The 15,303-nt window shown below is 37.1% G+C and overlaps 1 protein-coding gene across 1 annotated transcript; it reads left to right on the top strand.

Moving 5' to 3' along the window:
• Nucleotides 1-3,235: 3,235 nt before the first annotated feature.
• Nucleotides 3,236-8,390, top strand: LOC107768032 (putative phospholipid:diacylglycerol acyltransferase 2). Its single transcript, XM_016587137.2, has 6 exons — nt 3,236-4,058; nt 4,352-4,574; nt 5,144-5,427; nt 5,543-5,882; nt 7,167-7,429; nt 7,567-8,390. The coding sequence occupies exons 1-6, from the start codon at nt 3,466-3,468 to the stop codon at nt 8,048-8,050; spliced, it is 2,187 nt and encodes a 728-aa protein (XP_016442623.2). The 5' UTR covers nt 3,236-3,465; the 3' UTR covers nt 8,051-8,390.
• Nucleotides 8,391-15,303: the final 6,913 nt, after the last annotated feature.

Raw genomic sequence — 15,303 nt, 5'->3', positions numbered from 1 at the left:
TGATAGGGATCTCTCAGTATCCCGGACTCCAGTTCAAGTCAAATACGTACAGAGGATCTCCCGGGATGGCGTCCCATAGTCCCAAAGTAAAGTACACAATAATAACACCAAAGAGTACTCAATTAAACATCAACTTCATACCAAGGTAAAACAGGTAATTCTAACCTAGCATGCTTCACATAATACAAATAAGGCAGTTAAGTAAATAAAGAAGTTAAGTCAATTAGACATGCTTCTCTATGCTAGCAGCAGATTTAAATTTCAAGTAATGTAAGCAGGAAAGGGAAAACACAATTAAAGCTACTTTAGTGAAAACAAGATTTTCAACAATTAGCACAAGTACGCACTCGTCACCTCACGTACAAGACATTCAATTATCACAATACCAATCCTAAGGAGAATGTCCCCCACACAAGATTAGGCAAACTACTTACCTCAAACCAGCTCAAAATCAACCCGAAATCACGCTTTTGCCACGAGTACTCGACTCCAAATGGCCCAATTCTATTCAATTCAGTTGCATAATGTAAATAACACTTCAAGTAAATAATTCTACAAATAAATTCAAGCTAATACGCAAAATTTGGTAAAATGGCCAAAACACCTCTCGAGCCCACGTCTTGAAATCAGGTAAAATTTACATTTTCAGAATCCTCATACTCTCACGAGTTTATTTATATCAAAATTATTCCAATCCGACATCAAAATCATGATCCAAATTCAAATGTTAGGTCTAAGAATTTTTTCAACTTTTCTTCGATTTTTCCACCCCAATTCGAATTTAAAGGATGAATTTAAGCATAGATTCGTGGAAAACAATCAAAACCGAGTAAGAATTGCTTATCCAAAACACCTTGGTGAAAATCCCTCTCAATATCGCCAATCCCGAGCTCTCAAATCAATTTCTAACTTTTTGAAACTAAACCCTCGAAACTCTGATTTTCTGCCCAGCAAATCCGCTTCTGCGGTCACGCAGGTGCGGTAAGACATCCTCTTCTGCGGGTTCCTGCACACTTTCCTCTTGGCCGCTTCTACGGCTCGACTCCGTATCTGCGGCCTCTAAACCACAAATGCGGTAACGACAGCCGTCCAAAAGACTTCAGCTACAAATTCCAACTTTCCAATTTCCCGTTAACCACCCGAAATCATCCTGAGGCCCCCGGGACCTCAACCAAAAGCAAAAACAAGTCATATACCACTATACAAACTTATACAAATCTTCCAAACACCTCAAACATTATTGAATCAACCAATTAGCATCGGATTCAAGCCTAAGAACTTCAAAAACTCTCAAAAATACGCTTTCGATTAAAAAGTCTATCAAACCTCACCCGAATGACCTGAAATTTTGCAAACACGTCACATTCAACACTACGGAGCTACTACAACTTCCGGAATTTCATTCTGACCCTCGGATCAAAATCTCACTATCTAATCGGAAACTTCAAAATTTCAACTTTCGGCATTCCAAGCCTAGATTAACTACGGACCTCCGAAACATAATCTGAACACGCCCCTGAGCCCGAAATCACCCAACGGAGCTAACAGGACCAACGAAAATTCATTCCGAGACCGTCTTCATACTGCTCTAGCTACGGTCCAAATTATAAAGCTTAAGCTCTCCTTTAGGGACAAAGTGTCCCAAAACACTTCGAAACTCAAAATTGAACATCCCGACAAATTAAAATAGCAGAAACAAACACGAGAAAAGCAGTTAATAGAGGATCGGGGCATTAAATTCTTAAGACGACTGACCGGATCATCACATAGATTCATAACGCGTGGATCAGATTCTACTCAAATATTACTCGAGTCTCGAGGAAGAAAACCCATACCCATTTCCTTAGTTGCCTCAGATTTCAAAAAGGCATCTTACCCCTATTGCAACTTTTGCCGTCTTGCTTAATGATATGATAGTTAAAAAGTGCATGCAAATTAAGTAATTACAAGAGAAGCACTCACTTAATTTACTCCACTCACTTAATTTACTCAATTCACTCCTGAGAAATAATTTCGCTCATCTGTCTTGTCAATTCTCGTCAATTGGATAATGTCAACACCAAACTATCCCTTCTACACCATTTATATAAACATAGCTGAATCAAAAAGAGAGACAATAAGAATCAAAAGCCTTAAGCGATCGAAACTGTGAAGATTGACAGTATCCTGATCCTTTTGCCATTTCAGTGGGAGTTAGGACTTCTAATGCTGTGGATTCTTTCTTTCATACCTATATCTAACCTTCAGATTTAGTTAAAAAATGGTAGAAGCCTTTTCTGTTTAGTTTTTTTATGGAACTATGTATAAAAACAGGAAGAACTTGAAGAGATGCCTCAACTTCACACCCTATTTATCTACTTGCAATCCTTACGTTAGAGATTTCTTTTTAATGCATCATTAAATGTATCAATGATGACTGACCATTCATATTCCATCAGTTGGTTCACATTGAACTACTTTCTCAATTCCTCAGATTCTTCATATTTTGAACATAGTGAATTAATTGGTTCATCAATACAGTGTTTTATGAAAGAATAATACAGTTTCTGTAAGGCATAAAAGTCCAGTAGAAGAGAAGCTTGTTTAACGTACCCATTCAAGAAAGAATCATTTAATGTTCATTATGTTATCATTTTCATCAACTTTTCAAATTCTTACATGTTAGAGATTCACAAAATGAAACTTGGTTAATGTACCCATTTATGAAGCAATAACTAGTTTTCTAAAACGTACATCAATATCTCAAGGCTAATTAATTTTGTCTATTATAGGAGAAGATGAATGATAAAATTGGCATCCAACTTTTTATGGATATTTTGGTAATTCAACTTTACACCTTAGAGCTTCCTACTTTTAGTATAATATACTAGTCTCTCTATACGTGCGTTGTACGTGTATTTCGAGCTATGTAATTTTATTAAATCCGAAACCAAATGAAAACATCAAATTTTTTAATTTTTTTTGAAATTTTAATTTTGGTTAGATTTGGTTTCTCGATTTAATGCGAATAATACGCACCCCTATTTTTTAGAATAATTAAACCTTTTAAATGAAATTATCACCTTCTTATAAAATTAGACCTATACGTGAATAAAATAAAAAGGCAAACTTGCAGACGAAGAAGTGTAGGTATGATACGAGAGCGCATATATTGCATGCAATGCAACAGGTGTCTTTGTAAGAGAACTGTTTGGTTTCATCACACAACAAAATGTTAAGACAAAACCCCATTCTCATAACAAGAAGCTAAAATTTGATTTCACCTGAGTATCAATGTGTTGCTTTCCCATGTACCCACAAAACAAAACAACACCTCAAATCAGCCTTCTTCACCACGTGTTAGTGCTCACTCAGTACTACTAGCTCAGCACCATTATAACGCCTATTCTCATGGGTTTTCATTCTTTTCTTGATTTTTGCTAGAATTCATGTCCATTTGTTATTAATTCTGCATTTTTTGCATTGATGGGTTTCTTCCATTTCTTGAAAACACAGCTTAGTAGGAGTTTGCAGCTCAATTTGAGTGCCATTTCTAACTATGTTAATCAGCTCATTTCTTCATCAATTGTAGACTGTAAAGTTAGAATCTTGACTTCACTGGCTTCAATTCTTGGGTTTAGGAAGCTGTGTTTTCTTGAACCAACAAAGTGTTCCCCAGTGAGTACTCAATCATTTGAATCCAATGTTGACAAGAAACAAGAAAATGCTGTTTCTGCTTATGAAAAGGTTATTGAGAAGCCAAAACACAAGAAAACCAAAAGGCAGCCTAAGGAATGGAGGTGTATAGATTACTGCTGTTGGATAATTGGATACTTGTGCACAACTTGGTGGCTACTTTTATTTCTATGCAATTTTTTGCCTGCCAATTTGCCAGGACTTAAGGTTCCTGAACCACCTGGGACTAGGCTAAAAAATGAAAACTTGACTGCTCATCACCCTTTAGTTTTGGTGCCTGGTATAGTAACGGGAGGTCTTGAGCTTTGGGAAGGTAGGCCTTGTTCTGAAGGCTTATTTCGTAAGAGACTTTGGGGTGGTAGCTTTGCTGAAATATTCAAGAGGTTTGTGTTGTAACAGTAAAGTCACAAAATTATTTGCCTCTATGTGATCAGGAGGTCGAGGTCACGGGATCGAGCCGTGTAGCCGTGTGTATGTGATCAGGAGGTCACGGGACGTGCGTATAATAGACCCTTTTTATCCGGCCCTTCCCCGGACCCCCGGACCCCATAGCGGGAGCTTAGTACACCGGGCTGCCCCTTTTTATTGAATTAATTACCTTTGTTTTCAATTAGTAAGCTTAGGTTTTGTTGAGAGTTAATTCCCAATTGAAAGTTTTTTCTGCAATTTTAATTAGGCCTTTATGTTGGTTGGAGCACCTATCTTTGGATAATGAAACAGGGCTTGATCCACCAGGGATTCGAGTCCGGGCAGTGACAGGATTAGTAGCAGCTGATTATTTTGCTCCTGGTTATTTTGTTTGGGCTATTCTTATTGAAAATTTGGCAAAGATTGGATATGAACAGAAGAATATGTACATGGCTTCTTATGACTGGAGGCTATCCTTCCAAAATACAGAGGTTTGTCCTTCCTCTGCTTCTTTTCTTTAGTCCCACTTTCACTCAAGTTATTCTCTATCCCCTCTCTAGAATAGCAAATGCATAAAATTAATTAAGTCTTTCAGGTTATCATACTCAAATGTGTAGAGCAATAAATGCCACTTTTATCATCATTTATTAGGCAACCATTTTCTTTTCCTTTATTCTGCAGCATTATCACGTTAAGTTTGATTTGTCCGCTTGATATAAGTACCCAACAGAATTTAGTCTATAATTCCACTACATTGAGTTCTGCAGTAGTTGTAACAATAAGTACGCTTCAATCCTAAGCAAGTCGTGGTTGGCTATATGAATTGTCACTGTGATATGTCACTCCATTTACATTAGTAGTTGTAAATATTTTAAAAAAAAAACATATCTATATCAAATGAACAAAATTGAGTTTCTTTCTTCCATTTAGTTGGAAGATTCTGAGCAAATCCGACCATTTGAGGTTTCTTGAGGTGGTTGTCCTTCTTGAGGACATTGTCACTTGTCTCGAATTTAGATATAGATCATTCTAATGTATCTGTTTATTTGGAAACAAGCAGATCAGAGACCAATCTCTGAGCAGGCTAAAGAGAAAAATTGAGCTTTTGTATGTAACAAATGGTAACAGGAAAGTGGTGGTAGTGCCTCATTCAATGGGAGTAATCTATTTTCTCCATTTCCTTAAATGGGTTGAAGCGCCTCCTCCCGTTGGAGGGGGTGGTGGCCCAAATTGGTGTGCCAAGCACATCAAAACAATCATGAATGTTAGTCCAGCGTTTCTTGGAGTTCCAAAAGCGGTGGCCAATATATTGTCTGCTGAGGGAAAGGATGTTGCCTTTATTAGGTTTGTCTTCAGAACCCAAAATTCTGCGGTAGAACTTTTCGGTCATCTATATTGATGAAGCTGAAATTTGATTATTTTCCATCAAATGATGTTCTCAGCACCTTTACTTTTGCAGAGCCATGGCTCCTGGTCTGTTAGACTCTGAGACCTTTGGTTTCCAAACCTTTCAACATGTTATGAGGGTATTTCGAACATGGGACTCTGTCCTTTCATTGCTACCGAAAGGAGGAGAGACAATCTGGGGCGACCTGAATTGGTCCCCGGAAGAAGAAAATGTATGTCATTCAGCAAAGACACAATACCTGCAATCCTCTTCAAAGGAGAATAATGGAAATGATACCAGCCCTCGGAGGTTTGCCGAAGTAAAACAGCGTGCGAAATACGGAAGATTAGTTGCATTCGGGAAGGCAGCATCTGAGCTACCTTCTTCACAGCTCTCTTTTATTGATCCAAAGGTAAAAGTTACTAGTTCCACCTTTTGTTTAATATTTCACTTGGACACTTCTGATCTGTCAGCATGAGAAGAATGAAGTTGAGGTGTGACTAGATAGGATTGCGGTGCCAAATGCAAACAATTTAGACATCTAGGTTCATTTTTGCAAGAGAATGGAATGATAGATGAAGATGTTACCCATATGATTAAAACCAAATGGTTTAAATAGAAGTGCTACCAGAGTCTTATGTGATAAGAAGGATGCCTACATAAGTGAAAGGTAAGTTATATAGAACAACCATAGGACCGACAAATGTTATATGGTAGTGAATGCTGGGGCTGCTATCCACAAGATGACTGTTGTAAAGATGAAAATGCTAAGATAGATGTGCGGTCATTCAAAGATTAGATAGGATAAAAAATAACACACTAGCCAGAAGGTTCAAGTACCACACATTGAGGATAAAATGAAAGAAGTCACTTGAGGTGGTTTGTTCATGTCTTGTGTCGCCCTACCGATGCACCAGACACTAGTGAATAAAGGTGTTAAAAGGGGACAAGATAGACCTAAAATCGCAGTGAAAGAAGTTCGAAAGACTTACAAATCATTGGAATCAATACAGGCTTAGCTAAAGATAGCGCACAAAGGAAGAAATAGATCCATATAGGTGATACTTACTACTAGATAGGAATAGGCCTCATTACTATTTTTATATGTATTAAACTTATTTCCACTACTGTTATTTTATTTTGGCATGATGATGATATGAGTTGTGGGAATTCATATTGCTGAATCCAAGCACTCAGGCATAGTTGTTTTTGGACATTTCTGATTTGTCATTCACTATGGCTCGTATAATTGCTTTGACAGAACAATCTTGAGCATACTTGCATCATATCCGCTTTAAAATGTGGCTAACAATGAAATGATAGGTTTTGCACATCATTTACATCACATGTTTTAGGCTTTTTGACGATTGCTGATTGTTGTTGACATGTATTACTGGATTATGCACATAAGAAGAGAACCATTAAATCTTTAAGATTTAATCGATAGTAAAAAACAACAACAACAGTGCCTGAATCCCAAGCTAGTTTAGGTCTCCGAAAGTTTACTAGACGGTAATAGTAATAATTCTTTCATTGCCTTTTCTATTTCAGTGCTACTTGCCCTGATTCATTAAATGTATGGGAATAATTTTTTCCCTTTTGCTAGGGAATTAGGGAAACTTTCACAGAATGAGTCTTTTTTTTTCCACTCTCCAGTCCGTCTTTAGTGACTGCATGTAATCTTGAATATCAACAGGAATTCGTGCATGGGAGTGCACCCATTTCCAGCACATCATGTGAAGAGTTGTTGACAGAGTATGATGAGATTAGTCGAGAGAGCATCAAGAGAGTGGCTGAAAATGAAGTGTATACAGCACGAACTCTCATAGATCTTCTCAGATTTATAGCACCAAAGATGATGCAGCGCACTGAGGAACACTTCTCTCATGGATTAGCAGAAAACTTGGAAGATCCTAAGTATAGTCATCACAAGTATTGGTCAAATCCACTTGAAACCATGTAAGTTCGAATAAGTAGCAAATCTATTAGCATATAACTTCATTTCCTCTTCATTGTTTCCTCCAATTTACCTGAATGCCTTTGCTTAGTCCCAGTGCAATAAGTCAATCCTATGCTAATAAAAGTTCCATTTTCAGGTTGCCAGATGCTCCAGATATGGAAATTTACTGCTCATATGGAGTGGGAATTCCCACTGAAAGATCATATGTCTACAAGATGTCACCTTCTGACAGATGCAAGAGCATTCCTCTTCAGATTGATAGCTCTGCAGACGGAAGCGATAATGGCTGCTTGAGTGGTGGAGTATACTTTGTCGATGGTGATGAGAGTGTGCCAGTCGTGAGTGCTGGCTTCATGTGCGCAAAAGGATGGCGAGGCAAGACACGTTTCAACCCCTCGGGGATTGCTACTTACGTGAGAGAATACCAGCACAATCCACCAGCTAGTCTGCTAGAAGGGAGAGGCACAGAAAGTGGTGCTCATGTTGACATTCTAGGAAACTTCGCCTTGATCGAGGATGTTCTACGTGTTGCTGCTGGTGCTTCAGGTACAGAGTTAGGTGGTGATAGGATTTATTCGGGTATCATGGAAATGTCGGAGCGGATAAATATTCGGCTATGACAGCAAAGCAATTTTTGATACATGGATGAAGAACAAAGTAAGAGTCAGATAAAAGAGTTTTAAAAATATAGGAGAAGGTTGTGTTGTTATTTACGGAACACTTGAACAAACGACTAAAGACAGAGCCTCAAGAAGGAATCAGGACAAATGAAGTGTGGAATCTGTAAGGTGGGTGGCAGTAGGGTGACTATGCTAGTGGCAATCAGGGTGGCATTTCTGACTTTTGGAATCTCCTAGTAATATATTCTTAGATTCTCCGATTGTAAAGTTGTTTAGGCCTGAGGTGTGTAATGATCACAGTTTCAGCGTTGAAAGTTTTGTGCCAAATTTCTGCCTTGAATTACACTGACCAACACTTTAGTAACATCTGCTGGGGCGTCACTCGTGAAAAGTTAAGCTATTTTCTACAAATCACAAAGGTAGAGCAGTAATTAGGAGTTTGTGTTGCGGAAGCCAAATGTATATAGTGTGAATAAGTCACAACTGCTATACCAAAAATTATGACAGCCACCAAATAATAAATAAGACAATAAAGCAACAATAAAGGGAACACCAGAATTTACGAGGTTCGGCTAATTTTGCCTACTTCTCGGACACAACCAATATTTTATTTCACTCCAAAAATACAAGTGAAATAATACTAAAGAGAGAAGATACAAATGCCTTAAACAGATGAGAAGGCAAATGAGAGGTGTGTTTAAATCCTAAACATTAGGCCTTCTTTTATAGGGGGGAAATCCCCCCAAAACTCAAGAGCCCACCGATGTGGGAAAAAAATTTGCCAAACTTCAACAAATCTCCACCTTGCCAAAATTCCACATCTTCAATTTTCTCTCAATAACAAATTTTGATTGTGTTTTCATCTTTAATCTTCAGTTTTCAACAATGTTGATCAAATCCAAACAATGTTGAAACTTGACCGCAGTCACCACCTTTGTCAGCATATCAGCAGGATTCTCTGTAGTATGAATTTTCTTCACCGTGACTCCACCTTCTTCTATGATTTCTCGTACGAAATGATACCGAACATCAATGTGCTTCGTCCTTGCATGATAAACTTGGTTCTTCGCTAATTGAATAGCACTTTGACTATCACAAAAAATTGTGATACTTTTTTGTTCAACACCAAGCTCTTTTAGCAATCCTTGAAGCCAAATTGCCTCTTTCACAACCTCTGTAATAGCCATGTACTCTGCCTCTGTTGTAGACAAAGCAATTGTTGACTGCAAAGTAGACTTCCAACTAACTGGTGCCTTTGCAAAAGTAAACACATAACCAGTAGTTGATCTTCGTTTGTCCAGATCACCCGCAAAATCTGAGTCACAATATCCAACTACAGACTGATTGTCTTCCTGCTCAAAAACTAACCCGACATCTACAGTATTATGAATATACCGTAGAATCCACTTCACAGCTTGTCAATGCTCCTTCCCTGGATTGTGCATATATCTGCTAATAACTCCAACAACTTGTGAAATGTCAGCCCTTGTGCAAACCATTGCATACATCAAGCTACCAACATCATTTGCGTATGGTACCTTTGACATATACTTTCGTTCAGCTTCATCCATTGGCGACGTAGTAGTACTTAGATTAAAATGGGAAGCAAGTGGAGTACTAACTGGCTTAGTCTTGTCATCTATGCCAAAACGTTGAAGTACTCTCTTCAAATATTCCTTTTGAGATAAACAGAGTTTCTTTGAACGTCTATCTCTAATTATCTCCATGCCAAGAATTTTCTTTGCCTCACCCAAATCCTTCATCTCGAACTCCTTCTTCAGTTGAATCTTCAACTTATCAATTTCTTCAGAATTCTTGGAAGCTATCAACATATCATCCACATATAGGAGAAGATATACAAAGGAACCATCTTTAAGCTTGTACAAATACACACAATGATCGTTGTCACACCTCCTTTTTGCGCGCCCGCCCCGAAGGATAAATGCGCGAGGGAGTTTTTCCAATTTAAGTGACAATATTCGAAATGGGATTATTTATTTAATTCAGAGTCGCCACTTGGGAAATGTTTGGTTTTTGGTGTCCCAAGTCACCGGTTTATCTTGAATCCCAAATCGAGGAAATTTTCGACTTTCCAAATGAAGTCTGCGAACCAGAAATTCTAAGTAAGGAATTCTGTTGACCCGAGGGAAGGTGTTAGGCACCCCCGAATCCCGTGGTTCTAGCACGGTCGCTTAAATTGTTATAATGGCTAAATATCTGATTTAAATACATGTTGTGACTTATGTGCTTTTATTAAGTTTAAACCGCTTTTATTATTATCATTTTTTAATAGAATTGCAACGTCGTGAAAATGCATCTCGAACCACGTCGCAATCAATGCACCCATGATTATCGACACATTCCAACTTCGTTGAGATTTGGATTTGGGTCGCATCAATGCGCACCCGAGTTTAAGAAGGTAAGATTATTAAAATGCGCACCTGAAGCAATTATCGTATTATTATTTCTGGGTAAGGCCGTGAAATTTTGCTAAACGGCTCATCCCGAAGTTTAAGTAATTTTAATTAAACATTTATCGAGGGCCCCACAATTTGTGCATTTTATTGGGCGAGGCTCATCTCATTTATTTTAACAGGATAATCCTAAAGTGCCTACATTTTTCTATTAAAATTGTGTCTACAAAATGAAAGAAAAAAGGTCTTAATTTATTTACATGCTTGAGTTGTTATAGTTGAGTTTCGGATATGATTCATAAATTCTGAAAATGATGTAAGCAGGGCGGTCCGTTGCCAATGCGGGTCCAGGCCCAACGTGTATGGCATAAAACTAAACCTGAGCCGTCTTATTCACGTATTACTAACTAGTTACATTATACTAGGCATGTTCTCAGTTTGTCAAATTAAAAAAAAACTTAGCAATCTAATTTTAATCCTAAACCAATTACATGCTGGAATTAACCAATATTATTTAACTAAACAATATTCTTACAAGTTCCGAAATGGTCTATTCGTTTGATTTTTAACTTAGACGGAGTTACTACACCATTTATTTATTTTTAGGCAATATATATAGATAGTTCATCCGTTAAGCTATCGTCAGATGTTCCACTATATATATATATATATATATATTAAATAGCTACATGATTCTGATTTTTGTAAGCTAAATAATTTATATATACAAATAAAATTCAGAATATAATTTAAAATAAATTTAGAACTTCAATTCTTCATTTTTCGTATTCATGCTTCCTGTTTCAGTTTACAATAATCAGCGTGTCAGTTGTGTACCTAATATTGGAAGCAAAAGAAACGTGAGATCAGCAAAAACTCAGTAGCATACAACAACAACAACCCCAACAACCAGTAACAACCAGCAACGAGAAACTTAGTGGCAGATTTTAAAATCAAGACAAAAATCCAGAAACACCAACAACAATCAACGGACAGAAGCAAAGGGAATCTTTTCAAATTTTGAAAGATTAGTTAGTGTTTAACCCTTAATTTCTGAATCCGTATATCAAAATATTTGGATTGTATATCAGGTGTGTACTATTCTTCTTTTGAATTTCCAGAATGTTTTTCTTTTTATTTTCTAAAGTCTTAGTATTTTTCGGAATTTCCTCTCTCTTAAAATTTTCTTCTGTCTTCTCTCTTTTCTCCTGCCCTTATCTGATCCCCGTTTCTCTATTTATTTCCCATCCCAAACCCTTTAATCCATTAATAAAACCATCACTTTCTCCTACCAAACCCACTATCTTTCCACTCATCCTCCACTACATTAAACAAATATATCAACTTCAACCCATTACATCTTGTCCCCCATGCCTAACATAAACAATTACCATATTCCCCTCCACTACAATTTGTTTTGTCCTCCATTTATATTAAACAATTATATCACCCACACCCCATTACATTTTGTCCCCCATGCTTAACATAAATAATTATTCAAAATGTTCAATTCCCAAATTACCCCTTCGACCCTATTGCAATTACCATTTTACCCCTGAACGTACTGCAAATTACCAAACTACCCCCATCAGCTATAACCAATTCACCTAATCAATCTTAACCAAAATATAACCAATATGATCAATTTATAACAATGTTCAACAACAAAATCAAACTAAATGATGAACAACAAAGAAACAACTAAAATTATCTTGATTGAACAAAATCTTTAACAAAAAACAAGCCTACTTTCAGATTCAACAACAATAACAACAAACAAATATATTCAGATTTCTAAATTCAATAATCATTTGGACTTAAAATCTAACAACTTTACAATCAACAATTCCTATATTAAAACTAAACAAAATCATGAAGCAAACTGAAGAAATAATAAAAAATGATAATCAACAAACAAGAAGATCAAACTTATACTAATTTCGGATTCAATATCAATCAAACAAAGTATGAACATAAATGAAAAGATTCAATAACAATAACAAACAAGCTTTATTCAACTTTGAATTAAACTTAAACAAAACAAATACACATATTCAAATCACTAATCTTCAAATAATCAATTAATCTTTTTAAATTAAATCCAACAAAATTATAACAAAGATATATGATCCAAAAATTAAAACCAAAACACAACTTCATATTAAATCACTGAATTAAAAACGAACTTAAAAAAAATGAATACGAATTAAATCTATATTAACAACAAACAACGGATTCAAACGATTTAAGCTAACACTTTTCTATATTTAAACTAAATCCTCTTAAAATTAATAAAACAAACTGAAAAATAATTTAATTGAATCTTCAATTTAAATCTATCAACAATATAATTAATTAAACTAACAATTTCTACAAAAACAAACAAGAAAAACAAAACAACTAAATAAAAATCAAGAACAAGAATCAAACATTTAATGATTTCATATCCGAAAAATATCAAACAAATTACGGATGGGAACGAAACTTAAACCAACTAACCGGAAATGAAGAACAACGAACTCAAATTGAAACTCAACTGAACCTCAAATCAGTGGAAAATTGGCCTGCTCCGTTTAATCGGAATACTCGATCAACTGACTTCAACTTAATGGCAACTCGAACTCGAACTTGAATTCAACCAATCGCTGGTCACTGGCGTGTGAGTGATGAGAGTGGTCGTTGGTGTGAGAATACAGAAGAAGAAGAAACGACGCAGCAAGGGACGGAGCTCGGCGTGACTGGTGGCGTGGGGGTTGTTTAGCGACGCTGCTCAAATGGTGGCAGCGATGGAGCGACGACGAGCTTGACGCAACCATGGAGGTTTGTTTCAAACTCAGCTGCTCGACGACACACAGTTGGATAAGCCATGGACGTCCTTGAAGGAGCAAAAGAAGCAGACGATGCACAGTAGCACAGCTGAAGCAGCAGCGGCAGCCATGGGAGCTCGAGTTCGAGCTCGATGAAGCTCGTCCATGGCTGGTCGTTTGAGACGAAACCGCAACAGTGGCAGCGATGGGGTCACTGGAAATGCAGCAGCATTAAGTGAGGAAGAAGAAGAAGCAACGATCAACGTGAACTTGAAGAAGAAGAAACCCTCGCGATCTTGAAGAAGAAGAAGAAACACGGGCAACGGGTGTGTGTGTGTTGCGTTGCCATGGTTGTGTGTGTGTGTATGTGACGTGGGGATGAAGGGAACGGGAGAGGGGCAGCCATGGGAGGGGCTTTGAGCTCTTTTGGAGAAGAAGGAGAAGAGAGAAAGAGAAGGGGGGATGAGTTTAGTCTAGGGTTTTCTCTTTTTTTTTTTTTTTGTAAAAAATAAAAAATAAAAATGAAGAGGGGGAGTTGGGTTGTTGGTACTGGACTGGGTCGACCCGGTTTGGAATGGACCGGATCATAGGGAAGGTTGGGCCATTTTTTGGGCTTGTGGTTTGAAATTGAAGAAGAGGCCCAATTCCGATTTTCTTTATATTTTTGCTCTCTTTTCTTCTTTTATTTTTCTAAAACTAAATTATAAAAATACTTAAATTATTATTAAGAACTAAATTAAGTTATAAAAGCGCAAATTAACTCCCAATAACAATTAACGCACAATTAAGTAATAATTAAGCATAAAATTGTATATTTGGACATTAAATGCTAAAAATGCAAAAGATGCCTATTTTTTGTAATTTTCAATTTTTGTAAAACAAACTTAATTACTAACAATTGTATAATTAAATCTTACATGAAAAATGCGACATATTTTTGTATTTTTAATAATTTAACAAATAAACATGCATAGACAAATACAAATAATTATCCAAAAATGTCACAAAAATTCTCAAAATTGCACACCAAAGAAAATCATTTTATTTTGAATTTTTTGAGAGTAATTCTCATATAGGGCAAAAATCACATGCTTACAGCTGCCCCTCTTTGCCCGAAGACACAAAGGGTTTTCGTGCAAAGATAAAGTGAGCGATTTTTGCCCATCCGAGTACTCCGTGTGAAGCATTTTTTAAAAAAGATTTGACTGAACCTTTGCTTGAGAGGTTTCCTACATATCCTGGGCTAAACAAGAATCAGGTCAATGTAGTTCGGGAAATTTTGGTAGCTGGGACTACCATGGGATTGCAATGCTTGCTGTTACTGCTGTTGCTGTTGCCACTACTGCTTTACTGACCTCCTTATTACAACCAAAGGAAATTGAAACTGAACTAACTACTTATGCCTGTCAACCGCTAATTACAAGATTCCTATCTATAATTCTTTTGCAACTTGATCTTGGGTCTTAGCTGATTCTGCTTGTAGACTTCGATCCGAATCTTGATGCTTGCAAGTTGTAGGCGCTTGTTTATTTCTGCAGTATTGAATGAAACGGGATTGGCGGAGCTCGGGAATTTGATCCAATATTTGAGCGACCTGTCCTTTGTTTGTTCCAATATGTGGGAACATCTTCTTTTTTCTTTTGTTCTTTTGTTCTTTTCTTTATTCTGGATTGAGACTCATCCCGTAGGTCGTCTCGATCCATGCACCTCAGGGTCAGACCTGCTGAGACAACACAACAAACGAACGAAATTTTCTGCCCCAGTTTTACTAGGAAAATTTCGTGAGTTAATTGTCATGAAAATTTACAGCACTGATGAGGGGGTTGGAAAAACCCTAGTCTACAAAGCGCAACTCAGAGATTGGAGCCCTAATGTTGCAAAAGGTAAAAATGCACAACTCATGGATTGGAGCCCTAATGTCGGCTAAAGGAAGGTTGCTCAACTCAGGGATTGGAGCCCTAATGTCGGCTAACAGAAAAAATGCTCAGTTCAGGGATTGGAGCCCTAATGCCGGCTAAATGGAAAATGCTCA

This window comes from Nicotiana tabacum, chromosome 8, assembly GCF_000715075.1.
Source record: "Nicotiana tabacum cultivar K326 chromosome 8, ASM71507v2, whole genome shotgun sequence".
Lineage (NCBI taxonomy): Eukaryota > Viridiplantae > Streptophyta > Magnoliopsida > Solanales > Solanaceae > Nicotiana > Nicotiana tabacum.
The sequence above is the reverse complement of the archived record's forward strand: the minus strand, read 5'-3'. Positions and strand labels throughout refer to the sequence as shown.